Below are 27,102 nucleotides of genomic sequence, written 5' to 3' on the forward strand. Positions count from 1 at the left end.
GAGAAAGATGGTCAAGAAGGCAAGTTAACACTCCAGTCCTCTGACTTAGCTCCACTGACATTAACTTAGGTTTTCCAGTAAGTAATAAATCTATATTATAATACCTTAGTATTACACAGAAATGTTTTCATTGAATTATCATTTAATGTCATCCCATCAGGCTGTTAGAAAATGGCTATAGAAGAAGTAACCACTTGAAGAATGTTTCTGTGTAGTTTGTAGAATCATAGCTTAAAAAAGTGGTGTGGCTTTGGTACCAAAGCTCTTTATTGATCTCAAAATGAGAAAAACTCATTGTGCTCAGAAAAATGAAGTTATTTGACTTAAAACATTATTATTTATTATTTATTATTATTTGCCTTGGCTTATAAAAAATTCAAAACTAAACAAATCACCCATCTGCAGGAGTTAATATCTTGAGTAATTGCTAAAATGTTCCTTCCCTTTCAATTAATATTGGCATCTTTATAAGTTTTACTGTCCTTTCTACAGTTTTAATGTTGAAATTGCCTCCAATCTAAAAAAAAGGTTGCATATAATAATTAACTAAATGTATAATAAGGTTATTAAGAAGAGTATTTTTACATAAATTACAGATGAAGCAAGGGATTAAATTATGGAGTTAAATCTGGCAGTTTTAACAGAATCCTATCAGTATAACATACGTGTGATGGAAGAAGAAAAGAGCTGAAAATACTTTGCATTTTAGTCCTCACTCCATGTTTTTTGAGCTTTACTTTATTCTTCAGGGGCATTTTCCTTATAATGCGATTTTTGAACATACTGGCTTTTTCGTTTTCACAATATCTTTGTTGCATGTTTTACAGATAGGTTAAGCAGAAACTTTAGCAAATATTAATAATCACCCAGTTATGGGAATAAAATTCAATTATCAAATAATTTGTTATGCCAATTTATCCATTAGAATTTGTTTAAGAATTTTTGAAATGCTAAATAACCTTTCAGATTCATTATAACTTACATGAACAATTCCACTATCACACTATATCTAAATGATGTTAAACAACCAGATGTCTCAATGTACAATGTCTGGTACACCACTACATTGATAGAGAAACACTGATAACCCAGATGTCTGGTCAGATTTTTCAGTGTTTTTATTGGTATCATAGAGTCAGCCTTAGACAAGAGTCTCTTCTTAAGTGACCAACTATACACATCCCTGCTTCTCAGCTTGGTAAGAGTTCATACTGTTTACCTGCAAAGTATGCGGGTAATTGTGGATGATTGCATGCTTACATAAATTAGATGTAAATAATAAGCTACAGTCTCAAATCACATAGAGAGTCTATAAAACTGGTTAAAAGTGAACATTCCCAAATTTTGTTTATTGTGTTATGCTTATGAATATTTGTCCATCATTGGCAACTTTAAAATGCTGTCTCATGCTGAGATAGTCATACCTGCTGGCTTATATCCCCTTTCTTGGGATTAATAACCAGGTTTCACCATTACGTGACTTTCTTGCCTTTCGTTCTAAATCCAAAGCATATAGCCCATAATCCTCTGTCGGGCTCCATACCTTCTCTGACTTCTTGTCTTCACTCTGACCTGAATCCAAGAGTCTAAAAGCTTAGACTCCACTACTAGTCATTCCCAGACTATTTTTCTTTTTTTAATAAGAAGCCTGTCTAATGTCAAATTTGGCCCTGTTTAACAAACTGGATCATTCTGAAGGTACATTCCTCTTTCAAATTAAAATGCTTTTTGTAACCAGCAATACCTTCTCATCCTGACCTTTTCAGCCACCCAAAACTACACATTCTTGGGGCATGAACTTCAGTGATGTTAGGAGGTCCCTTCATATTTTCAACCCTCAACAATTCACAAGGATTCAGAGGTATTTATTTAGTGATAAAAGGATAACAATGTACCAAATTAAAATCATGCTTATTACTACCTATTATTTAAGCCCATAATATATTAAGGGTTGATGTCCATTATATGCCAACAAATCCATCCAATTGGTGCTGTATCTGATAGCATCTGCATGGACACAAATTTTTAAATTTACAAGGGTCTTGATATAAAACCAGTATATTCTTCCAAATATAATAGTAAGTTAAGAATAACTTGTTGTTTCTAAATGGATTCTTTATGACATTATAAATTCATTTTAAGAGCAAATAGTTCATGTTTTATTTTTATTTATTTATTTTTTTTTACAGAAGGCAACAAAGAAATACACTTGGAAACTGAAAAGGCTTTTTGTTTGTTTTTTAACTGAAACCGTGATGGGTATTTTTTCCCTGGGAAGTTTATGATTGGTTTTCCTACTAAGTAGCCTCAGGAAAAGAAAATGTAATCTTAACAGGGTTCATACTTTTGTAATTTTAGATCATCAATATTTTCTCTTAGCAAATTTTCCAAGAGTACTTAGCTACTCAAAATATTGAGAGGTAGAAATAATCAAGTTCTTCCCTGTAATGAAATGTTGAGATCAACTTTGAAATTACGAGATATAATGTCCAGTTACTAACATTATCTAGATAACATTATCACAATGGAAGAGCAGGCTTCTTTGCAATTTCACATCTTTTCAAGTAATGAAAGTGAAAGTTTAAAAAAAAAACAAAAAATATCAAGAGGGCTGAGGCCAGAATGCTGCTCTGAACTTTCCTAGCTAAAAGTTAATCACCTAAAGGGCTGGGCTCTCTTGTCCCAGCACAGTATGCAGTCAAAGTTAACATGTAGGATAAAATTTCAAACTCAGAGTCATTTAAATTACAGAAAGAATAAAGCTGTGTCAAAGAAAGGATACAGAAGAGACCAATTGCATTGGGGCTACAAACTTGTAAGAAGATTGCATGACTTTTTATTACAAAGAATTCAAGATGTTGGGTCTAACAAAGGTAAATGTCACAAGAAACTGAAACTCAGACCCAGACAAATACACACATATATATATAATTTTACCTTGCTGCGTTGGGATCCTGTGACCTTAAGGAAGGATGAGGACAAGAAGCAAAATAGCAATAAACAATTGCTCAGAAGACAACTGGTAGATCATAAACGGTGTGCACTTCAGAAAAACAATATTATCTTCTGCTTACATCTCATTCTAATCTACCTCAGTTTCTTACCAATAAAGATGGATTTGGGAATAGAATATATGTATATTAGATAATATTATAATGTCATAGAGGAGATTAATCTTATGGCACTTTTCTCAGCCAGAAATACTCACGGGTTATTCTCAAATCAGTTTGTTTTTGAACTTTTTACACCTTGAGTTCAATGCTGCAGAGATGCTCATATCAAATTGTTCCTGAAAGAGGTACCATTCTGTGTCCAGACTTCACTTATCACTTTTTGTGGGCCCACTGTAATTAAAGACTGATTGCTGGATACAAATATATTTCCAGACTTCTAGCTCAAGGTTCAGACATGCAAATTAATAGGAAAAAAACCCTACTCTATTTCCTTTCACTTAATTTATTTCTGAAAATTCTAAAGAAAAATTAAAAACACAAAAAAATAAATAAGGAGAGTGGCAGTTAGCAACAACTAGTATTTCACATAAAAAACAAAAGAGTACAGTCTAAGCAAAGGGGAAAAAATAAAATTGACTTTCCTTCTGCTTAATTAACATTGAGCAGTAATTCAAAATATATGGATATTTAAAAGCAGAGCATGTTTGAGAAAATAATCATAAAATAGAACATAGTCCTAGGAATATATGCGCTCCTACCTCATGCAAGCAAACTGACATGTGCCACCATCTACATATGTACAGGGAATGAGTGACCTAATTGAGTAGAAGTCAAAAGATGCAAATTTTAAGACTTCTTCAATTCAGGAAAAAAAAAAAATCAAACCAAGGGTTTAATGAAAAACTTGATGTCATGTTGCTCTTCAAAAAATATTATCCTCACTTGTCCATTGGAAATTTCAGATCACAACATTCACTGAGATGAGAACAATTTGAAGCAATCTCATCTCTAAGAGTTCTCAGGAACACTCATTCTGAACATATGGGTTTTATTTGATTATTTAACTCTATTAATATCCTTGGTTTTAACTTCAGCAAATGTTAGGACTCAGATATGTCCACCCAACTTCTGACATGCAGTTCCTTGAAATAATAAGCTGCAAAAAGCCATGGAGCAGGAAACATAAATGTCAGTTATAAGCTATGAAACAATGTTTTAAAGTAGGAAAAAGACACATCTAGAAAGATCCATCTTACTTCAAAACTCTTCACTTCTTCTTCACCATCATCATCTTCCTCATCATGACAACTCTGATACATGTAAAAAATCAAAAAGGTCCAAAAGATTAGAATATGTTGAGGCAGACAGTACAAAAGAACTTAGTGAAGAATACCCAATCATTTGTGTTAATTTATTATCACCAATATTGTTTAAACATATGTATTAAATGCAATAAGTTTGGATGAAGTGATCAATGAATTTATGAACTAAAAGAATATTACAGTGCTTTCACAAAATTAAAATATTAAATTACCAATTTCATACAGATCATGGAGATATTTTACTACATACTCTACTTATTCATACATTGGCCTTGTTCAAACCAAAGCAAAGACAAGAATCTTTAAAGTTGAGGATCTTAAAGACAAGGATCATTGTTTTTGCTTACTTTATGCTGCCATTACAATGCATGAATACAGATACATGCACCAACAATGACTAAACATTAATAGGAAGCAGTGTCTATTAGTTAAAGTGAATCTTGTAATCCTCTTTTTAACTTAACTTTTTATTATTTTTGGTCCAAAGAAGGCAAGTAAGATTCTTTTACTAATACTATTCATTTACAGAAAAATGATAAGGCTGACTATTTCATTATTTTGAGTTATTTTCCCAGAAATGACAAAGGAGTCCTACTAATCCAGACACATATTCTTATCTAATTCCCAGAGCTGAAGTGTTTGCTTAATAAAGAGGCTGAGTAGTGTAATGGTTAGGAACATGGCCCGAGGACACAGAATGCCCAATTCAAATTCTGGTGTAGCCAATTTTCAGCTATTTATCCTCAGACAAGTTTCTTTATTTCTCTGGGTCTATTTCTTCATATTTAAGCTAGGAATAAGAGCACCCAGATTCCTGAAAGGATCACATGAATTAATACATGTAAATTACCTGCTGCATAGGAACAAGTATCTGAAAAATAATACTCTTTTGATGAATCTCAACTGCTGCCATTATTATGGTTTGGAATTAGTTGTATCATGTTGACAAAAAGAAGCTGGTTATTAACGAAACCCTATGGTAGGAAGAAACCTATAGGTCTTCAAAGTTGGATTGTTCTAACCCCTGTAAGGATTTCTTATGGTTGGTAAACAGCATATCAGTGAACCACATGGAGGTAAGTGGTTAAATGTAAATTACAAATCGGAAAAACACTTTCAATTCAATGATTCATTAATACTTTGAATATGAAGTATAAAGTGGGGATGGAGGGAGGGTACAGAATGTGATCCTTCCGCCCACTCAACGATCAACTCTAAAATGTTTGCAACATTCTTTTGTTCATTCCACAAATATGTACCAAGAATAATTACCTTTTTTTTTGTTTGGAATAGTAAGAATGTGAACATGGTTTGCAAAGGAGAGAATGTGGGGGATACAGGACTGTAACAATTTCACTATGTGTAAAAGGTATAAAAATAGTATGTTTACCACAAAAACAAAGACGTTAATTATCCATTCAAAGTGCAGTAAATTTCCTACTATGCATTAAATAATACCCCTTGGCTCCCACGTCATTGGTTAACCAGGAATTTTGAAAAACAGAACTCATGAAGACTTTAGCTAAATATATATGGAAGGCAAATCTGTGGTCTTTCATAAATATTGTACATCTAATATAGGATAGAGAGAAATTTTGGCTTATCTGCTCCTTACAGTTACCTTTGTAAAGTTCCCTCCATCTGCTCTACTCATTAGGAGTGAAGCAGAGGGATTTTAACATGTAACAAGCATTGTTTACTATTTAAGCAAATTAGAATACTAATATAAACTATCTCTAATGGATTTGATGTTTTAATTTTCTCAAATACATTATTTCCCATATAAATTTAATTACCTTCAGAAATACTGAGGGAAAACAAAGGTTGATGAATACATTCAGAAAAATTGTCACTTGGGGTTTAATGATATGCTTTTAAAACTCATATATTTGCTTTTTTTTTTAGAGCTCTTGCTGACAAATATTTTACAAATAATTATTTTGAAATAAAGTATTTTAAACTATTTTTAAAATTTTCCTAGGAAAAGTTAGTGAGATTTGCTTCCAATAAGGTTAAAATCAGTGATTTTTTAAAAACTTATGGAGCAAGCCTGAATCTGTCTGGAATATATATTTGACAAAATTCATGAAATCCATAAACTACTTTAAGCTTCTATTGATTGTCATGAGAGATTGCCACAAGAAAACTGCAGCATATCTCCAGCAAATTTTAATGAACTGGACAGAAATAGGATTTAGAGGCATAGGAAATAGTTTCTCAATAGTAAACTGCATCCATTTAATATATATGATAAGTAAAAAGAGTTCTATTAGGTTGTCCTAAAGCACAGGATTTAGCTTTCTGGGGCAAAATGATAAATTCTAGGCAAGGAATAGTGATACAATATACTAGGAAGGAAAAAGTGAATAAAATCCATACATACAGGGGCAGAAGCATGAAAAAGAAAATTTGGAAGAAAAAAATAAGAGAAAACTAAAAGAGAGGATATTTCAGACCACTGAGGTAACCAGGTCAAAAATCAAAATCAGCGATAAGAATATTTAAGGTGCTTTACCTTGCCAGGATTTGCTGGCAATTTGATTCTGCAAAACAAGTATATTTCATACATTCTTAAGTTGCCTTTCTGATCATGTAACTACGTAGAAGGCTGAGGAAGCAATACCAGAAACTTTTAGTATGGGTTTAAGTCTCAGAGCTAGTGAGTGGGATAGAAGTGAAATAAATCTCCTAAGAAAGTGACCCTAGCATTTAGTTTTAACCAAGAAAGGATGAAACACCAGGCATAACTTATAACTGGCCATAACGTGTATGTTAAATATTTCAGTGAGTTAGGAAAGGAGGAGGAGTAAAAAGTCTCCTCAGCCAGGACCTCAAACCAGTGGACATATTACTGAGTGTTCAGTTTACGATAGTATCATTCTAGATACTTCCTCATGGTTAACTTGCTTAAATTGGTAAAATCATCCCATTAGGAAGAAACACTTCAGACAGTTCAGGAGAGATGATAAGCAGTAAAGAGACGTTCTGAGAATCAGGCATGAGTGGCCACGATGAGCACAAAAGGGGGTGGGGCAGCAAACTGGCTGGGGTGCCCTGGGAATTCTCTGATAAGATTTTTAAGAGGAGGTATACATGACAGAAATAGGGATTTGGAAGGAAAGGCAGGAGCAACGAAAGAATATTGACCTAAGGTTTAGAGTGCTGTGTGGCTTAAAAAATACAAATATTTAATATGATTTTTTCAAGATACAACCAAAGCAAGGAGACCTGTAGGTACATGATATACAGCAGGTGTAATAATAATAATAGAAAGTGCTCATGAGCTGTTTCCTACAGACTTAACCAAGAGAAGTGATTTTTGAATATAAAAATTACCTAGTCAAGAAAAATTAGAATTCAGACCCCAATGAAATACCATTTCACATCTATTTGGTTGGAAAAAATTGGTAAATAAATTATTATATCAATACTAGACATAATATTTTAATATAGTATCTAAGGGTAGAGAAGATCTGGATCATAAGAATCACTCATAAACATTGCTGATAGGAATGTAATTCGATGCAATAACTTTGGAAAACAGTTTGGCATTTTTTTTCCTTATTTTGAATGTTCAAAAATCTCATGGCCCTTGACTCTTGTACAATAAGACATGAATATGAATAGGCATTTCACAATAGCAAAAACATAGACACAACACAAAAGGCTATCAACAAAAAAGTAAATGGATAAGCTATGGTATGGTTGCACATGGAATATAATATGAGAGCTAAATCAAATGAACGCCAGTAACACAAAAAAGTGTGGATGAATCTTAGAAAACAACATGAAGTGAAACAAACAAGTAGCAGAAGGTTACATACAGCATCTGTCCTTTTAAAAGTTAAAGTAAAATAAAAAAATACATACAATTATATATTACATACTTAGATGTAATATAAAAATGTATTAGTAAACACATATAATAAATAAAAAAATAGAAGGAAAGAAAGGGTGCTTTGAATAGGATCAGTATAATGGTGTCCTTGCAGGAGGAGGCAGGGTGTCAGTCATGAGGACAATCACAGGATTACAGGAAAGTCATCAAGGTCTTGACTGTTCTCAGGAGTGATGGGTTTATGGGCAGTTGTTATACTATAAGAAATGACTAAGTAACTAACTTAATAAAAGTAGGCCACTAATGACCCAATGATGAGAGTGTAACACAGAACTCAGAGCTAAGACTATCCTGATTTTGTGCTTCTATGGTTAAAAAACACAACTGAAAATGAAACCCAATTAAGATGTAAATGATGCCTTTAAAAGGTCCCGCAACGGTGAAGGAAGGAAGACGTGAAGGCATCAGTCTTCTGAACTGAGTTCAAGTTCTAAGACTGAAGGCAAAAATAATCATGTGTGAATGTAAAATGACTGTTGTTAAACTCTGAGAACCCACCAAGAGAAAGTTTCAGACTCCTGGGATGCTGAAGTGCTGAAGAAAGGCAGCCTCCAGGAACTACTAACTAGGAAGTTTGATATCAATCATCAAAACTAGCAACTTAGATAACACAGGGGAAGCACACTTAAGAGTTTGTGGGTAGCAGGAATGGAAAGAGATACTTAAACTGGATGACAGAACTGAACTTTAACAGTATTTTGACCTTAGATAATGGTCTGACTCTAATTAAAGAAATGATGGCATATACTTACTTAAAACATACCAACTACCAAAATACAAAAATTTCTGGGTGGCACATATTGATAAATTAGAGCATTTGTGGAATAGAATGAAGTGACTGATGAGAACTTGACATTCCTGGGATGCAAGTAACATACAAGGAATGAGATTATTTTAATTATGAAGAGGAAAATCTTGGGAGAAAGTGAGCATCATCAAGTAACTGACCTTCAATCAAAAGAGAGGAGACTCAGTGTTAGGATGCAACTGGAACAAACGTGGAGGCAGGTTCTTCCAGTCACAGGAAGAACTTTAACAACCACGAATACCCTATTCTCAAACCAGCAGCTTCTACCTTTTCAGTCCATTAGCTCATGTTCTTCAACTGCAGAGGATGACAGTCCATGTACTCTTTTACAGTCTCCTTATGTACCAGCTTCCCCCTTATGTCTTTCTTTATCCTAGTTAGACTCCAAATCCAGTGACTCTGCTACTCCAAAGCAATATTCAAAACCCCTTGGATCCACTATCCTTGAACAGAATTCTGACAAAAATCATTAACCTTTATGAATCTAACTTCTGGCCTTGTTTGTACCTGCATTTGGTTCTGAGAACTGCTAGAGAAGTCACACAATCAGGACTCGTACTCTGGTCAATACTCTGTGCCAATTTCCACATGGAGGAAATATCCTCCTTCTTTTATCTTTTAACCCAATTTATTTTTAAACTATAACTTTCAACCCGTTAACTAGATATGATATCTATATATTAAGTCAAGATCTGAAACAATTTTTTAAAATTTAAATAGAAAATATCAGACTATACTGCTCATAGGAAGGGTATAATTTCATGAAAACTTTCTTTCAAGGTACATGTTTTTATGTTTCTATAACTGTACTGGGTAAATGCATTTCTTACTGTGGGTTGTGGTTTAAAATAAAGTTGGAAATCCACAACTTTTCCCTTCAGATCTGGAACCTGTCCTCCTCCCTCCTTGCTCCTACCAATTCCAGGCCTCATACCACAAAATATTCCCTTGCCACCCAACCTAATGGTTTCTTCACACCAGGACAGAACCATATTCAAATTTCTTTCTTAAAGAAAAGTAAACAAATGGCAAACAAACAAAAATAATCCCCTTTCAACCTCAACCATTCCATCTAGGTATTCATCACCTCACACCTCTCTTCTCCTCCTCAGTCTTCTCATGACAAAACGTTATGCCGCCTGTCCTCGCACGGGAATCTCTCTGCACAGCGTGGCACTGTACCGCCATAGTCCCTCCCCGCACCTGTGAAAGTGTTCTCACCATGGTCATGTGATGCCATGTGCTGAATCCTGGAGAACTTCCCGTCCTTACCTTGTTCAGCCCCTCTACAGGTAAGATTTTGCTGAACATGCACTTATTCTCATAGATCCTACAGGTGCTCACATTTAAGATTCTCTTGCATTTTTCTCTATAGGTTCCTTTTCTTTTAACCATTTCTTAATGTACATGTTCTTAGAGGTTTGTTCCTGGGCTGCCTCCTCATGCTGCCCTCTCTGCCTGCATAAGACCATCCCTTCTACTGCTCTGACACCTTCCAATGCTGGCAAATCCCAATCTGTGTTAGAAGCTGTCCCTGAGATACCGAATGTCAGACATGAACATCTTCTCATATATTTGTTATCTCCAATTAGCTTTCTGAGAGACATCTTTAACTAAATGCCCCAAATTTAATTTGTCATCTTTTTTTCTTCAATCCAGGCCCACAATGGAATTTTTCTGGGGTTCCTCATCTTAGCATATGGTGCTACCCAGTTGCACAAGTCATAAGCCTCAGAGAAGCCCTAACTCTTCCTCTATACTCCTCCCCTCCTTCATCCTCCCACTGGGAGACACAAATGAAATAAACACTCAGTAAATACTTGCTTTTATACTTTTTGCATGATCAAACCATTATTCAATAATCAAAGACTTCCTGAAACCTTAGATGAATCAGGTCTTACTGCTATGTTATGTAAACTGTCCCCACTACTCGTAAGAGTCCCTCTACCATTAAATGTGGCAAAGAGTTTTTCTTGTAATTATTAGTTTAAATTTTGTCTTCCTTATCAGACAGACAATGAGCTTTAAGAGGGCAAGGTATATGCAGTTCTTTCTTATTTACCATGCTACCACCAATATCTCGATGCCCAGTGAACACTGAATGAATGAATGCTTGGTAAATCAGTGAGGTCCCCATAAGTGCAATGCTAACAGAAGAAACAATGATTACCTGACAAGGAACTCATAACAGAGATTCATGCCGCAAATGAAAGCTGAGATTAATGCCCCTTAGCTTTCAAACATTCAATAATATTTTATTTTAATTCAGAAATACACAGATTCTTATCCTTTGCCAGATGAAAACGACTTCCCTTTACTAGAATTCAACACTAAGATCAAGAAATATTTATTTACCTTTGCCATAATATCTGCATAAGCCATATATAAAAAATCTTCCTCCAGTTTGCTATGAAAAACAAGGAAACAGCATCAGTTTTTAAGTAGAAGGCTAGTCATATGCTTATCTTCAATATGTAAAATAACCTTTATTTTTCAACAGGTATGACTTTTTAAAGTGAAGTGAACACAAAACTTAGACAAAATAATCATTCAAAAACATTGTAGAATCAGAAAGTAAAGATCTCAGACCTCTTGCATAGCTGCCCCACCTTACCTTCCAGAAGAGGCCTTTAAGACTCACAAAATAAATGGCCTATTGATTTATACATGAATTAACAACTTTAATTTTCTTGAAACTACAGAAGTTGAAACTGCAAGTTTAAATTAGGTTGGGGCTTTTAATAGCAAAGTGATTATTTCACATTTGATGGAAAGACTTCCCCAATTATTATGCTAAAAATAAAATACAATGTTCATAATAGTTAAAAAATACAATGGTCATAATGATTCTTAAAAATTAAGTAGAGTTAAATATATTTATTATCCTTTTCTTAAGATGTATGGAACCCATTTCATGAAGAAAGGTTTCCAACAAAATAGTACCTGATATTTGCAGTGTTTTTTTAACTTGAGCCATCAGAAAAAATTCACTTATGAGAAATACCTCATTACCTGACAATGCCAGACAGAGTTGCTCTATGCTTAGAGGTGAGATGATTTTGTTAGTTAGGAAATAATGAGAGAGAGACATAGTGAGAGACAGATGGATCACACTGGCTAAGAGGGAGAAATGTATATTATCATGGCATGCATAGATGTCAAATGAACTCTTCGCCACTCTGAGAAGATTCATGTGGATATAGATTGATAATTAAGTTATCTCCCAGCTTCTGCAGAGAATGAGTGAGGCCTAGGGCAAAGTAGGCTTTCTTTCACATGGCAGGGAAGCAGATAAAGGCTTTATAGTCTCTGAAATGTCTCATCTACAGAGCCATTCTATGCAGTGCTCCCTGTAATGAGCAGATTCTGAGCCCATTTTGATGATTGGGCCTTTGAGTGCATTTCTTATGTAACTCCACAGAGGTTTGCCCTTCCTGGCTTTGTTGAATTCATATGAACAAGCCATAGAAGCCAAGAAAAAGGGAGAACATCCTTAAAATAGATCTCAAAGAAACTTCCTGTTGAGATGATGGCTTACCCATCTCCTAAAGGTTTCCTAGACCAACTGCACAATGGAGACAATCTATCCAGGGAATTTTGAGCCACCATTAGTCTCCACACATTTTTTGTACTGGAATTTGCTTTGGACTCTTTTGTTTTATGTATAAAGGCTGTTTGCAATAAAGAGAAAAAGCATTTTATAAGAAGATTCAGATCAACTAAATCAGCTTATTACAAAGTTCTTAAGAAAAAACCTAGAGCTCATTGGATAGGTAGATTATTAAAGACTAAATTTGAATGAATGTTGGTCCACAGGTGTATGCCAGACTGGTCATATATTTGAACAACTCTCTCTCCTAACAAGAACAACATGAAATTGAAACATGAATATATGACACAGAAAATACTCAAACATGGGTTTCTTTATTTGTTTTCCCTATGTCTCATAGAAACCCTCCCAACCATACCATTTCTCTGTTAAAGCTGTTCGACTGAACAGAAGGATCAGCTGATGTAAAGGATCAACTCTCTTAGTGCCTTCATCATCTTCTGGAGGTTCCACTCCAGGTTTCTACAAAAAAGTCACATTTATAAAATTTCACATTTAATTGAAATGTTTGCTCAAATCCAGGAGCAACATGAGGGCTAGAAACAGTGAATAAAAGCAAAGCCTTTCTCTTTATGTTCTAGCTTGTGTGTGTATGTGTGAGTGTGTTGGTGTGTGTGTTTTGATTCCACTGTACATGCACGTGTGTGTATGTTACATTATCAGTGTAAAACTATGCAGCTTTGAAAAAAAGATTAATTATGGGACCAAAAAATACAATGGACAAGGATGACTTCCATCATTAAAAAATTCAGAATGTTACTCTTATTAGCAGATTCACAATAACTAAAAGAGTATTTGCTACACAGTTTTCAGTTTTAGGGAGTGCTCAATTTACATAGAATTGTGATAAAATGCTAAATCATCTAAGTATAAAAATTTAGTTCACATAGTAATGCAAACTGATTATCAAATGAAATACTTTCTTCATCTACATAAACAATGAAAAGCAAAGAATGAATAAACTTTGACTCTGTTATTCTTTTAAAAATTCTTCCTCGCATAGAAGTCACAGGGCATAAATCTGCAAAGAAGTAAAAAGCTAACCTTTTCAAACAATATGGCTTCTCTCTCACTTACCAACTTTACATTTCCCTGTATGGCCCCAGAAGATGGCTGGTTAGCCAGAGACGGGTAAGATTCCTCAAGGGCGGAATAACCTAAGACAGGCACAGTTGCAGGGGGGCCATCAGGTGAGAAAGTGGGGATCAACAGAGGTGAGGCTCAGAACCTCACCCCCCCTGTTTTGAGAGAAATCTTCTGCATCCGTGGATGTTTTGCTGCCCTTGTCTAGCTTGGATTAATACTTAGTCCATAGGCACACACCTGATCATCTACATTTGCCCTCTTACAGCACTAAACTATGTTTTCTACCTTTATCTTACATCTACCTACCACTTCAGCATTTTATTAAAAATAAAAATAATAATAATAATACAGGGAGAAATGTGGGATCCACATATAAATCAAGTATAAAAATCAAACGAATATTCATATTTGACCTGATTGTTTATAGTTCATAATGCGTGATCAAAACCGAAAGTTTCTGTGATGAATGCCCTTGTACTGTTCACCATGTAAGAATTTATTCACTATGTAAGAATTCGTTCACCATTTAAGAACTTGTTCATTATGCTTCAGAAGATTGGAGACTGATGAGAATTAGGCTTGAGATGGATTAATGATTGTGCATTGAGCATTGACCCCCCTATACAGAATTTTATTGTTGTTAACAACCATTTGATCAATAAATATGAGAGATGTCCTCTCAAAAAAAAAAATTCACTCCCCTTCTGTGCACACAAAACCTCTGTGTGAATAGATTTTACTGAAGAAAAAAAAAAAATTCTTCCTCGCAGCTCCTTTAAACATCTCAGAACCAGTATAGAAATAGAAAAGCTGAACTGTAAAGAAGTTATTCACCAAGAATAAGTTGAAGGTTAAAAAATGCCAGTGAAAAGTAGCTGGCTTAAAAAATACCCAGGACAGAGAATGACTGGACACAAGAAGAGCATAAAGTGCTTGAAGCACTTACACATTATTTTTGTTCACTTTCAGTTACTTTTTAAGAAATACAGTAATTTCATCCTACTGGATAAAACTTTTACTGTGAGGAAACTTATTAAGCATTTTTACTGCATTTAGAATTAATTAATCTTGACTTTTTGTTGAATGTGTTAATGAATTTCCTAACTCCACTGACTTATTCACGCATTCAGATTGATTGATTTTTCTCTTTACAATAATGATGTTCTTTCCCATACTTAAGGCTTAATATTTCAGGTACTGTGTAAATTTCTACAAAACATCTAATATTCGTGGGTTGTTCTGATTTCAGACAAGTTGATTTAATTTAAACTACATGGGAGTAATCAGGTTTAAGCTTATGAATTAGATTAGCTTACCCATTATATATCCTGATGCTTTGTGAGTGAAAAAAAATAACGTCTAAATAATACAAGGTCTTTAATTTGGGAATCAGGTAGCCTCTAACTAGCCTGCAGAATTCTGTGGGACCGTGTGCTTGTAAATTTTCCTGAGAAGATGGCTTTCATAAGATTCTTAAAACGTTCTGCAACCTATAAGAGATCAAGACAATGGCTCCCTGGAGTGCTGTCTCAGCTTTCGGTTAACAGGAGCATCCTTATCAGGGATGCTGGACGGACATTCTATTGCCATCTACTCTATTCACCAAGACTTACTGCTCTTCTCGTGCCCAGTCATTCTCTGCCCTGGGTATTTTTCCAAACCAGCTACTTTTCACTGGCTTTGGTTAACCTTCAACTTATTCTTGGTGAATAACTTCTTTACGGTTCAGCTTTTCTATTTCTATACTGTTTCTGTGATGTTTAAAGGAGCTACAAGGAAAAATTTTTAAAAGAATAATGGAGTCAAAGTTTAGCAAGTAGTAAACTTACATTATTCATCTTAAATTCTGAATTACTTGATGTTGATAAGATTTCTTTGAAATAAGAGTGACTTTTCCCCTAAACAGTGAATGCAGTAACAACTGAGAATAGTTTCCGAAGACTGATACACTGTAATGGTATTTTTTCTTTAATGTTATATGATAACTGCTCACACCATTGTTCCACCAAGCCCAAACTCTCTTTCATCTTATAGTGTCATTAAAAACATACTGCTAAATCTTCTATCAGTTTATCTTCAAAGTAATGTTCTTCTGTTTCAATCCAAGATTTTTCATATCCCTGAAGAAAGAGATTGACAGCCCGATGCCTAAAAGATAAGCACAATTTCAAACAAAAGGTTTTTATAAAAAAATAAATTGCAAAGGCATGCAGTAGTGTTTTATCACAGATTTATCTGTGCACCAAAAGAATAAAATAAAAATACCCTTCCTACTCTTGATTGGGTGGGCAATAGATTACAGAGCATAGAGCAAAACTTCTCAGATTACACACTGACTTGGATTTAAGCCTGGCTGAGGCATTTCTAAGCTCTATCACATTGTCAGGTTATCCAACTTTGCCAACTTTGCCAACTTTTACTTTTCTCATTTATAAAACTAGGATAAACACATCTATACTTAAGTTTTATGAGACTTAAAATGAGATAAAGAATGTAAAGCACACTGGGTAGGTGTTCATTAAATGGTATTATGCTCAGGAAAGCTACTAGACATAAAGTGGCTCTGGGTAAACAATGTAATAAGCATCAACAGAGGAATTACTCAGTGTTCAATTAACATTAGTAGATGCTTCACTGAGGATTAACGAATGCATTAAGCACACTTTATGGGAGCATATATCCAAAGATTAGATCCCAGAATGCTGATGATAAATGGTTGCCTCTGAAACAAAAAAGGACCAGTGAAGACTATAAAAATAACTCATCATGAAATTGGTGAAAGATATGGACAAAATTCCACTATAAGATAGGATAAAAGAAAATCATGACAGTAAGAGGACATCATAAGAGAATATGGTAGTGTTCCAATGAGATGATGTCATTTCAAGATGGAACTGGGCTTAATGACACCGAACGCAGGTGAAGGAATCCTGAGACACATAGTCAGACAGGTTTGGGAGTACCTCGAAAACTGGGGAGAGGAACTGACACACAGCTGGAACTACTAGAAATCACGATAAATTCTTGTACATGAGAAAAGCATGAGGAGGGATGGGCTCAGCCTTACTAGTCTAGTACATCAGAAACATCTGTGCAGGTTTTAAGCAATACACGTGTTAAGCTCTCAGAGGAACTCTGATTCAAACATTGAAGCTTGAGTATTTCTTGAATGAATATGAGTGTATTTCCTAAAAGGACGAAGTTTGAGAACCATTGGAATAAGGGATATAGTTCTGAATATGTTGTATCAGAGACAGTGGATAAGCAAATTCTGTGACGTAGAAATTAGTCCAGAATCCACTGCCATCAACTTTCTGTGAGACAATAAACACTTGTGCTGAGGAGGTGGCCATGAGGAAGGACAGCAACGTGAAGAGTTCAAAAAAGTTTTGGCACAACTTGGAGAATGACTGTATAGGTGTGACCAGAAAACGAATAAGGATTTCAATTCAAGGTCAGTGTTCTATTTGACTAGATGGTGACACCATAATTGAGTCAGAGCACTTAGAAGTAGTACAGGGTTTGAGGAAGAAATCAATATATTTTATACTCAGTGAGTGTGAAGAAATGGCAACGAATCCAGCTGTCTCCATGAAATGGATGGGTGTCATGTTTTGTCTGTGGGGGGATTTTTGGCTTTTGTTTTGTTTTTACTCTCTAACTTTTTTATTCATTCAAATACTTATGGAAAGTCAGTGTTCTAGGTGCTGAAGATATAAAATTGAACAGAACACTAAAGGATCTCAAAGTCTTAGTTGGAGAGACAAAGAGTCTTGATATTATAGGAAAGGGCCCAAAACTAGAGATTTGTAAAGTCTTAGAAGCAAATAGGAGAAAGCGTTCTGCTTGCAATGAGTAGAGGGCACGGCTTGGTCAGAGATGCTCCTAAGAAAAGATGTAGCTGAGCTGAGTCCTGTTTCCAGATACAGGGATGATGTTACTCAGAGGCAGAGAGCAGAGGAGATCCCCACAAAGGCAGGAATGGTACCTGGGCCACCGAGCAGACTCTAATGCATCAGATTGTTTCTCTATAACAAGTGTGCCTGTTCTACCTCCAAGAGAAGGGGTGATGAGTCTGTCAGGTGGGTCACTGTGCTCATGATAGGGTAGATGCTAGCCGTCTATCACTCATTAGGGAAAAAATAACTTTAATCTATTACAAACATTTAAAAAATTCTGACCGTGGCAGATTATATAAAGGAGCCATTCGGAAGCAAGCTACCACGGCCCTTTTCCTCTGCTTGGAGAGCAGTTTGTGCCACACGGCCTTCTTAGACCTCTGAGGATGCTCCACCTGAGGAAGAATGAGACAAGAAATAAATAATTATACCCCAAACTACTCTCAAACACTCAGTATTAAACAGCTGTACCTTTTAAGTACACACTTTTGGAATTTCAATTCCAAAAGTACCTTAAAGTTATTATGGAAAAGCCCATGTCCTAAAAGTTACCCAAGGCTAAATTTGAGACAGTTTCAAATGTTACAGTTTCCTTAGTAAAAATACAACATTTTCCCAATAGTGTGTATCTAAGAAGCTATGTCATCTCTAAAAGTAAAGAAATATAAAACATTCTATGTAAAATCATTTTGCATCCTTTGCAGAATTTGGTTATGGCTCTAAAACATAAATTCACCCATTCTTATTTATGTATCCATTTTAACTAATTTTATCATAAGCATTACAGCAGTAAACATGAATAGAGGCAATTAAAGGAAATTCTAATGAAAATTCTATTGTTTCTTAATATAATAGGATAGAGACAAGATGACAAAGCTTCAGGAACACATTATGAGGAGTGAGTATAAGGATTTAGTTTTGTAAAAATGTTAAAATGTTTAACTATTTTGTTAGATGGGGTAAATGAGAATCCAAAGGTTGTAGTAAATGATGCAAGCAAGCTATTTATTTAGCTAACAGTATTTGAAACTCCAGAGGAAAAAGAGATTAATTATAAGTATTAGAGAGAAAAAAATTTCAACATGTAATTCTAAATTAATTAGTAATCTCTAGGCAATTAAACACTGTACTTCCCAGACTGTAATATCTCCGGCGCATACATGTAGATTTCTGGAAGAAATAAAAATGCTACATTAGCTAAAAAAGTAAAACTAAGTTTATTATCCTTTGCAGTAAAGGGTCACAATATGAATATAATGTCTGAAGAAAACATTACTATTTGGACTGCTGTGGTTTAGAAATTTTAACAAAACAATTTGCATAATTTGAGAGCACTTATTTCTGTGACCCTCCTCCCTCCACAGGATCAATAAGTACTTTTTGACCATGGTCCACTTCAGTTTTCTACTTGATGACTTGTGCTAAGTGAGACAAAGCATTGTTGAAACTCAACACTGTAGGTAAAAACAGAATTAACGGTGATGCTGTACAACCAGACCAACATATTTCAATTTAAAATTCCATTTTGAGATTCAAGATTCTAAATGGTAGCTCTTTATGGGAATATGGCACTTTGATCAGCCTGGGTAACAGTCAACAAACATAATTCAGTACCCACACTTTGAAGATGCCAGAGGGCACATGGTAAGAAAGATTTCTACCATCATGAAACCTGTCATTTGGCAGACATTTTGTTACACATGGAAAGATCTTAATTAGTGAGTTTTCCAATAAGTTGAGTTAACAGGTATCCAAGAGCTCTGTGATCCAAAGGTGAAGACCGCACGTGTAATGTCTGGATGGGCTACTGAGGGAACTCAGTCAGGGTTGAATACTAGGAAATGGCAAGGAGATAGCTTATGCTCATGAAAAAAAATCACCAGGTGCATGGTGCAAAATATACATTTGCAGAGGTCGCTGATACTTGAGATCAATTAAATCATCTTTCCCATGTACCCATGGCTTTTACCCAAGTTTAGAAGGTTAAAACATTTTTAGCAAACTACTTCTGTGACTCAGTTACAAATTAACATTAGGATTGCGGTCCTGAAGGCATGAATTCCACAAACAGATTATCTTCAGCCCTTTCCTATTTTTTGATAATTGACAATTTCCTTTTACTCAGGTCTTCAACATTTTGAAGAACACTTGGCCTTGATTAAAATCTGACACCCTTCCCTTTTCCTTGTTAATTCCTACTTCTTTGAGATTTCCACAGGGATCATCTACTTCACAACTAGATTAAGTTTGGGATCCTTTTATATTCTCTACAGCACATCTCTGTCATTACATATGTATCTACTGATGTGTCCACACTCCCTCCTAGAGCGTTAGCTACCTGAAGTCTTGGTTACTTGTACTCCATCCCCAGGAGCTGCATGGAGCATTGCCATTTGGTAGTATACTCAGTATTGTGCATGGTATGAATGGCTGCTTCATGAAATGAATCTCACAATTCAAAAATGACATTGTTCATGATGATCAAATATATTTATGAACACACAGGACTATAATAAAGTATAAACAAATTTCAATAAACTTCATTTAATGTATCAAAAATTTGTTCAAGCAAACCCAGATATGTCCATGAAAACCAATAAGAAATTAAAACTTATGGTAGAGTAATGTTGCCATAAATGGTCCCACAGTAGCTATTTAGTTAATATTTAATAATCTTACATTTAAATATGTATGTAATTCTGGAAACAACTCTATAACTTTATCTATTATGTAAAATTTCATTACTTCAGATCTTATCATCTGTTGATTGATGATAATTTGTATTTATTTAATATTTAATGAAAATACAATGGATATTTTAGGGAAATATTCAGCTCCCTAGATAATACTCTGTTATTATATAATATTATATTATTAATACTACAGTGTTACATAAGGTAAATATGTGTCAACAGCCATATGGTTTAAGAATCCTGGTTTACACAATGAGATATCACCTCACACCAGTAAGGATGGCTACCATCCAAAAGACAAACAACAACAAATGTTGGCGAGGTTGTGGATAAAGGGGAATCCTCCTACACTGCTGGTGGGAATGTAAATTAGTTCAACCATTGTGGAAAGCAGTATGGAGGTTCCTCAGAATGCTCAAAATAGAAATACCATTTGACCCAGGAATTCTACTTCTAGGAATTTACCCAAAGAATGCAGCAGCCCAGTTTGAAAAAGACAGATGCGCTCCTATGTTTATCGCAGCACTATTTACAATAGCCAAGAAATGGAAACAACCTAAATGTCCATCAGTAGATGAATGGATAAAGAAGACGTGGTACATATACACAATGGAATATTATTCAGCCATAAGAAGAAAAAAAATCCTACAATTTGCAACAACATGGATGGAGCTAGAGGGTATTATGCTCAGTGAAATAAGCCAGGTGGAGAAAGACAAGTACCAAATGATTTCACTCATATGTGGAGTATAAGAACAAAGAAAAACTGAAGGAACAAAACAGCAGCAGAATCACAGAACCCAAGAATGGACTAACAGTTACCAAAGGGAAAGGGCCTGGGGATGATGGGTGGGAAGGGAGGGACAAGGGCGGGGAAAAAGGGGGCATTACAATTAGCATGTATAGTGTTGTAGGGGGTATGGGGTGGGCTGTACAACACAGAGAAGATAGGTGGTGATTATACAGCATCTTGCTATGCTGATGGACAGTGACTGTAGTGGGTTGTGTGTGGGGAACTTGGTGAGGGGGAGAGCCTGGTAAACATAGTGTTCTTCATGTAATTGTAGATTAATGATAGCAAAAATAAAAAAAATAAAATAAATAAAAATTAAAAAAAAGAATCCTGGTTTAATCTTATTGGATGTAGTGATAAATTCCATGGTATCAGAGAAGTTGTTAGCATTCTGGGGCATTTAACTAAGTAAGAAGGAAATTAAAAGGATACCACACTAGATGATACCTTATGTTATGGGCAATCCTCAGGAAATATAAAATAGGAACCAAAAAGAAATCTTTATTATTGTTATGCTAATATGTTCTGTAAAACATTTAAGTGATAAAGTTCCTGAGATGACACAGGACATTTTGTTATTTAATGTTTATTGTAAAATAACCAACCTGCCATGTCACGTAGGTATTATAATGCAGTCCCAGTGATATATCACAGACCTCGTGAGAAACAGACTATGTTTCTATGTTGCAGATCTTTTACTTAAACTATAAGATTCTTTATATAGCCCAGCTATTAGTGGTGTTTCAAATATTACTGGTTTGGGAATTCCTGAGGAAAGGTAATAAATGAGAAAACCAAACACACAGTGAGCTTTGCAGCCTAAAATAGGAAACAGCTGGAAAATCATATCAAAACACTTCTCACATGGCTTTAGTATCAATTCATTGCTCTTCTCTAAATGTAATTTGCTGCTGATCTTGGAGAAAATTAGGCCAAAAATATCTCTAATAAAAGGAAAGGTTAAGCAAGTGACAAAAAAAAAATTAAATAATAAGTGAAAGTATCTCAAACGTGGTGAGTAGTGATAAAAATGATACAAGCATAAAACATTTGAAAACAGGTGTAACTCCTGACATTTTTGTTAGGATGATTTAAAACTAAGTATATATTCCTAATTATATGCATAGTTTTAGAAGTATATTGAAAAAGGCAATTTAAAAAAGGCCTTGATCTCCAAAAATACATTATCTATATATTGCCACAAAGACTTTTAAGCTGGGAAATTATGTTGATTAGACACTAAGCACTCCTGAGTCACATATTCTTTATAATGACTATAAATATATATGATTTTTGGCCCATAGTTAACAAATTGACACACTCCTCTTATTAAAATGTTTTTACACAGTTAAGGCAAATATGATTGAATCAACAGAAAACTAACCTGTTCAAGATGAAAAAGTACATTTGCTATATCCAATACTCTTTCAACTGTCTTCTCTGGATCTGAAGTATCTTCTGTTCTGTTCGGTAAGTCTTTGTAAAGAGCCATTTGCCATCTAATAGCAGGATCCTCCAACTGCAAGAAAAAGAAAAAGTTCAAGGTTACAATGTAAAGAGGGGAAAACCTACTTCTGAGGAGTTGATATAAAATTGTTTATTGGGCATAGCACAGTCACAAAACTATGTAGAGAAGGACCTTGTGCTCATGAAATTTATCATCTAGTGGGGAAGACAAACATTGTACACATATATACAACTGTGATGAGGGCTGTTCAAAGCAACAGAAGTTACCATGAGATTTAACCTAATTTGTTGAAGGTTATGAAGATTTTCCTTAACAAGAATTTAAGGATGATGTGGAGATAGTTAGGGAAAGGAAAAAGGCAAAGCACTATTTATCTTTTTCTCCTCCTCTCACAGTCAAACACTGAAAGATTTACATATTTACCTTTAAAGGCAGTGATACAGGATCACCTTTATCTATAAATACAGGGACACTACAACAGAGCCTACTTTCACTAAAACAAAGATATCAACTTATATAAATCAGTAGAGGGCTATAAAATCATATTCTTATAATAGAGGAGTCTACACTCCCCTTTTTAATACTGTCAAATCTCCTGAGTGAAAGATATACCTTAATTCTGTATGTTTTAAAGGAAGTATTATGAGTCACAGAAACTGACAAATACAAGCGCATATACAGGGGAAGCACATGTTATTTCAAAGAAATAATATAGAATAACCATCTCATTACAAAAAAGCAAACCAATTCCCTTAGGGTTGTTCCCTCCCTTTAAAATCTCTATTAAAATGGGAGATGAGTGTAATGAAGCAGAAGTAAATGGGCATTTAAAACTTCATATCTCCTGGTCTGAGAAAGCACAGTTTGAAATGTTAAAATATAAGTTTCATCTAAAGGCAAACACAGAGATAAAGCTTCATATACTGAATGCCTTGTAAATACCATTTGTCCTTTCATAAAAGACAATGCTTTTCCTATAAATACTTTTTTCACCTCAGGATTATGTGTCATACTTCTAGATTTTAACACACATTTTCGCTTGTATTTGGCAAGATAAATAGACTCTTTATTCTTTCTAATATAAAATTACTCCCTATTGTCCCCAGGATTACCAGTTCTACAATTTCAAGATAATGTATTCAAAAAGGTGCTAGAAACAAAAGAATTCATTTTCTGCAAGTCTGTGTATCTCCATAGTATGTGTGCCTACCCCAGCCTAAAAGGTGTAGAATGAAATGGCAAAAAGAATACTCATTCATTATCTCTTTATTGTCAGGGTTCATTCATTTGGATGTGAAATACTGATTGTAAGTGTTTCCTTTTCTGCTCTTCTCTTTTTTCATGACTCCCTAATATACAACATAAAACGTCCAAAGTATTCCTACAACTAACCTCCAGAATATAATGGAAGAATTTCTTTCTATGTCATCAAGACATAACCCTTTTTTATTTCAGCATTTCCTGAGAGTGACCTAAAACCCTCCTTAAGAGATAACAAACATTTCCTGTCTCTACTAGTACTGGTTGTCCTAGAACATGGTTCTCAAAGTGTGGTCTCCAGTCCTCGGGAGATCCTGAGACCCTTTCAGGGGAGAAATGATCTCCTCAAACACCCATATATGTAGCAGAAACTCTTCACTGGAGGTTCAGCTAGAGGCTTAATGAAAACTTTTGAAAAGTATTCAAAACCTGTTTGCTATCTAAAAAGAGACAAATGCTCCAATAGGAATTAATCTCCTACTCTGGAGAAATTATTACTATGTATGACTGAGTACACATTGAAGTGCACATGAAATTTGCTCCAAATAAAGGTATTTGGATTGTGAATATAGTAAAGGCATATCTCATCTTCATCATACTGTATTCCAAAGTGTTAAAAAAATATGGCTTAGATTTTTGAAAAGAAACATTTAAATATCCAGAAAGGCATTCATTGTACTGTAGTCACTACTTTTTGATATTTGGACATTTCCATAATTGAAAAAATTCCTTGGAAGGGACATCAGAATATAAGCAAATAGGCTGAGTCAAAATAATAAAATGCTAGGCTTCTTATATTATATAACAGGTTCTGTAAACAAATGAATAATATATTACCTAGTATGAAATATTTTCCAAATTATAGTAAATGCTTGCTGGACTACAAAACAACCTTTAGCCATTTTTTTATCCACCATTAAAAGTATGTGTTATTTTGGTTTCATTAATGTTTTTCTTCTAAATGTATACTCACCTCCATAGGTAAATTCATTTATTCTTATTACAGCAATACTTAATATCTCCTATAATTATTCTTAAAATGCACACAGTTAATTTCTGATGCAAAATTTTGAATTCTTATAGACACTTATCTCCATCTCCCAAAGGTGCACAAACTCAGCTAATAAAAGAAATTTCTAACCTTTATTTCAACTGGTGACATTCTTTTTCAAAGTGTGATGATCTCTGATGACCTACTTTTAAAAGACATTATTTGATATCCTGAGAATCTTTAATGCAAAAATATTCCCAAGTAGGATAATGACTGATTAAAAGAATGTATTTCCACTATCTTAATCACAAAGTAACATTATTTATAGCACTACTTTAAAGAGAGATTAACTAATTTATAGATACTAAATGTGCTTTAGAATAAAACTTGCCTTACCTTGCCTTGTAAATGAATATTACTGCGGATTATATCTCGGACTTCATCCTCAGTGTCTTTCTGTCAAGAAATAAATGTTATCTAAAAGAAGTCTTATCATGCAGCAACTGCCACAAGTCAATACAAGTAACTCAAATCTCTTTTAAAATAGTACATATTTGAACAGACACCTTTACAGAATTTGAAAACATGCCACAAATTCTAGGGGTTCTCTTTAAGATAATTTCTTGATCCTGCGGTGACTTGAAACAAGACAACAACCTATTTTAAATCCACAGCAGTTGTGTTGAAGACTCAGTGGAACTGAATTTCCAGTTGACAAGAAGTGGGGCAGAAGCATACGGCCTTGTGTTCAAACAGAAGCATGCCTCCAGCATTCTCCAACATGTCCACAAAGAGATTTTAGCAATTGATAAGATGTCCCATGATCCAGTAATAACAAAGATCACCAAAAATATTAGAACTGCCAGCAGGACCACATCTGTGCAGTGTGCTCTGCTCAACCTTTCCTCAATTTGCTCAGAGAATTAAACCTGGATAGACAGAGGGTGCGTTGGCATTGGGAACTGGGGGAGGACTATGTCCTCCATAAACAGAAAATAGTAATCTCCAACTATATTTTTGAAAAATTGCATCCTCATCTACATAGACATGAAGGGAAACGCAGACACTGTAAGAAATGTTAAGAACTTAGATCTTTATGCTTTTAAAGAGCTGCTGATTTAAAAGCCACAATCAGCACAATACATTACACTTCTCCCTTTGATAAATCACACTTCATAAATGTCAATACACCTCTCATCACAAATTTTACACAGTTCGTATAAAATCCATTTCCTTTTCACTACCAGCAACTTATTTGCATCTTTTCCACTTAATTCCCAAATATGCCCTGGAAGTGATTAACATAATTTAGAAACAAACAATAAAAGCAGTGTAAAAAAAACAGTCTTTGTATCTGAGACCTCAAGCATATACAGAAAAAATATTTAATGAAACAGTTGACACACATGAAATATTGACACAGAGCAGAGAGAAAAAGGGTCCGAACACTTGGGGACCTAGAGGTTGAGTGATCATTACCGCTGGTATGAACACAAAACTTACCATACTAAATCGATTTTTGGCCAGAGCAATAAGCTCCTGGTCCCCAGGGGCACAAATGTTCAACCCAATGGGCAGTAATCGCTTCAGAGCCGCCACAATAAGAGAGGTCTGCATGGAATACCGATCTCCTTTGCGCTTCATTTTCTTCCTTTCCTGATCAGAAAGAGCTGCCTGTGGAACAAAGAGAAGTTCTAGAATCTGTGACTACTTTTTTCACCTTTTTCAAAACTATGAATCTCTTCCAGCTGAACTATGGCTCCATCTTCCTTATTTTCTGTTGGTCGCTAATTTTGAAAATCTGACTGAGAACACTTTTATCTTCTTACCATCTTTGCTAATTTTAAAACCTACTCTCAGATCCTCAAGTCATTAAGATTCACTGGTATGTATTTCTATATAATTTCATAAGAAAAATGTGCACTGTCATTTTAGAGAAATAGATGTATGGAAAAATATGACAAATTCAGATATTGTAGTTTTATAATTTTCAATGCTTAGGAGGAAAAATTTAAGAATAAATGTTTTTTTGTTTTGACAAATGTTGCCTTTGTAATACATAATTATTATGTACTATGTATTATTATGTATTATGACACACATTATACATAAGACTATAATAAAATACACTTGCCTTTTATAGAGTCTGCAGATGTGAGTCCCTACTCCCTCTCTGGTAGAAACAGACATGACATATTAATTGGTGTTACATAAATACTCAGGATTATCTTAAGATGTCCTATCTACAGCTAAGTGCCGCCATGCTACTTCTGGGCTCTTTTGTGATTTTTTTTGAAGATTAGGTTTTGTGCCACAGAGT

General features: G+C 34.7%; 1 protein-coding gene across 5 annotated transcripts in view; it reads right to left on the reverse strand.

Moving 5' to 3' along the window:
* RYR2 (ryanodine receptor 2) overlaps positions 1 to 27,102 on the reverse strand; it is an 894,209-nt gene that overhangs the window by 83,692 nt on the left and 783,415 nt on the right. For 2 of the 5 annotated variants that reach the window (XM_073241245.1, XM_073241243.1), the window contains exons 72-80: positions 26,286 to 26,456; positions 25,179 to 25,238; positions 22,448 to 22,582; positions 17,860 to 17,972; positions 15,730 to 15,826; positions 12,951 to 13,054; positions 11,338 to 11,389; positions 4,211 to 4,264; positions 2,938 to 2,961 (exon numbers count right to left, since the gene is read on the reverse strand). In XM_073241245.1, coding sequence (XP_073097346.1) covers positions 2,938 to 2,961; positions 4,211 to 4,264; positions 11,338 to 11,389; positions 12,951 to 13,054; positions 15,730 to 15,826; positions 17,860 to 17,972; positions 22,448 to 22,582; positions 25,179 to 25,238; positions 26,286 to 26,456 — 810 coding nt within the window. Of the gene's footprint in view, positions 1 to 2,937; positions 2,962 to 4,210; positions 4,265 to 11,337; positions 11,390 to 12,950; positions 13,055 to 15,729; positions 15,827 to 17,859; positions 17,973 to 18,710; positions 18,748 to 22,447; positions 22,583 to 25,178; positions 25,239 to 26,285; positions 26,457 to 27,102 lie in introns of all 5 variants that reach the window. The other 3 variants (XM_073241242.1, XM_073241244.1, XM_073241246.1) reach the window with 3 other exon arrangements.

Source organism: Manis javanica, chromosome 7 (genome assembly GCF_040802235.1).
Source record: "Manis javanica isolate MJ-LG chromosome 7, MJ_LKY, whole genome shotgun sequence".
Classification (NCBI taxonomy): Eukaryota; Metazoa; Chordata; class Mammalia; order Pholidota; family Manidae; genus Manis; species Manis javanica.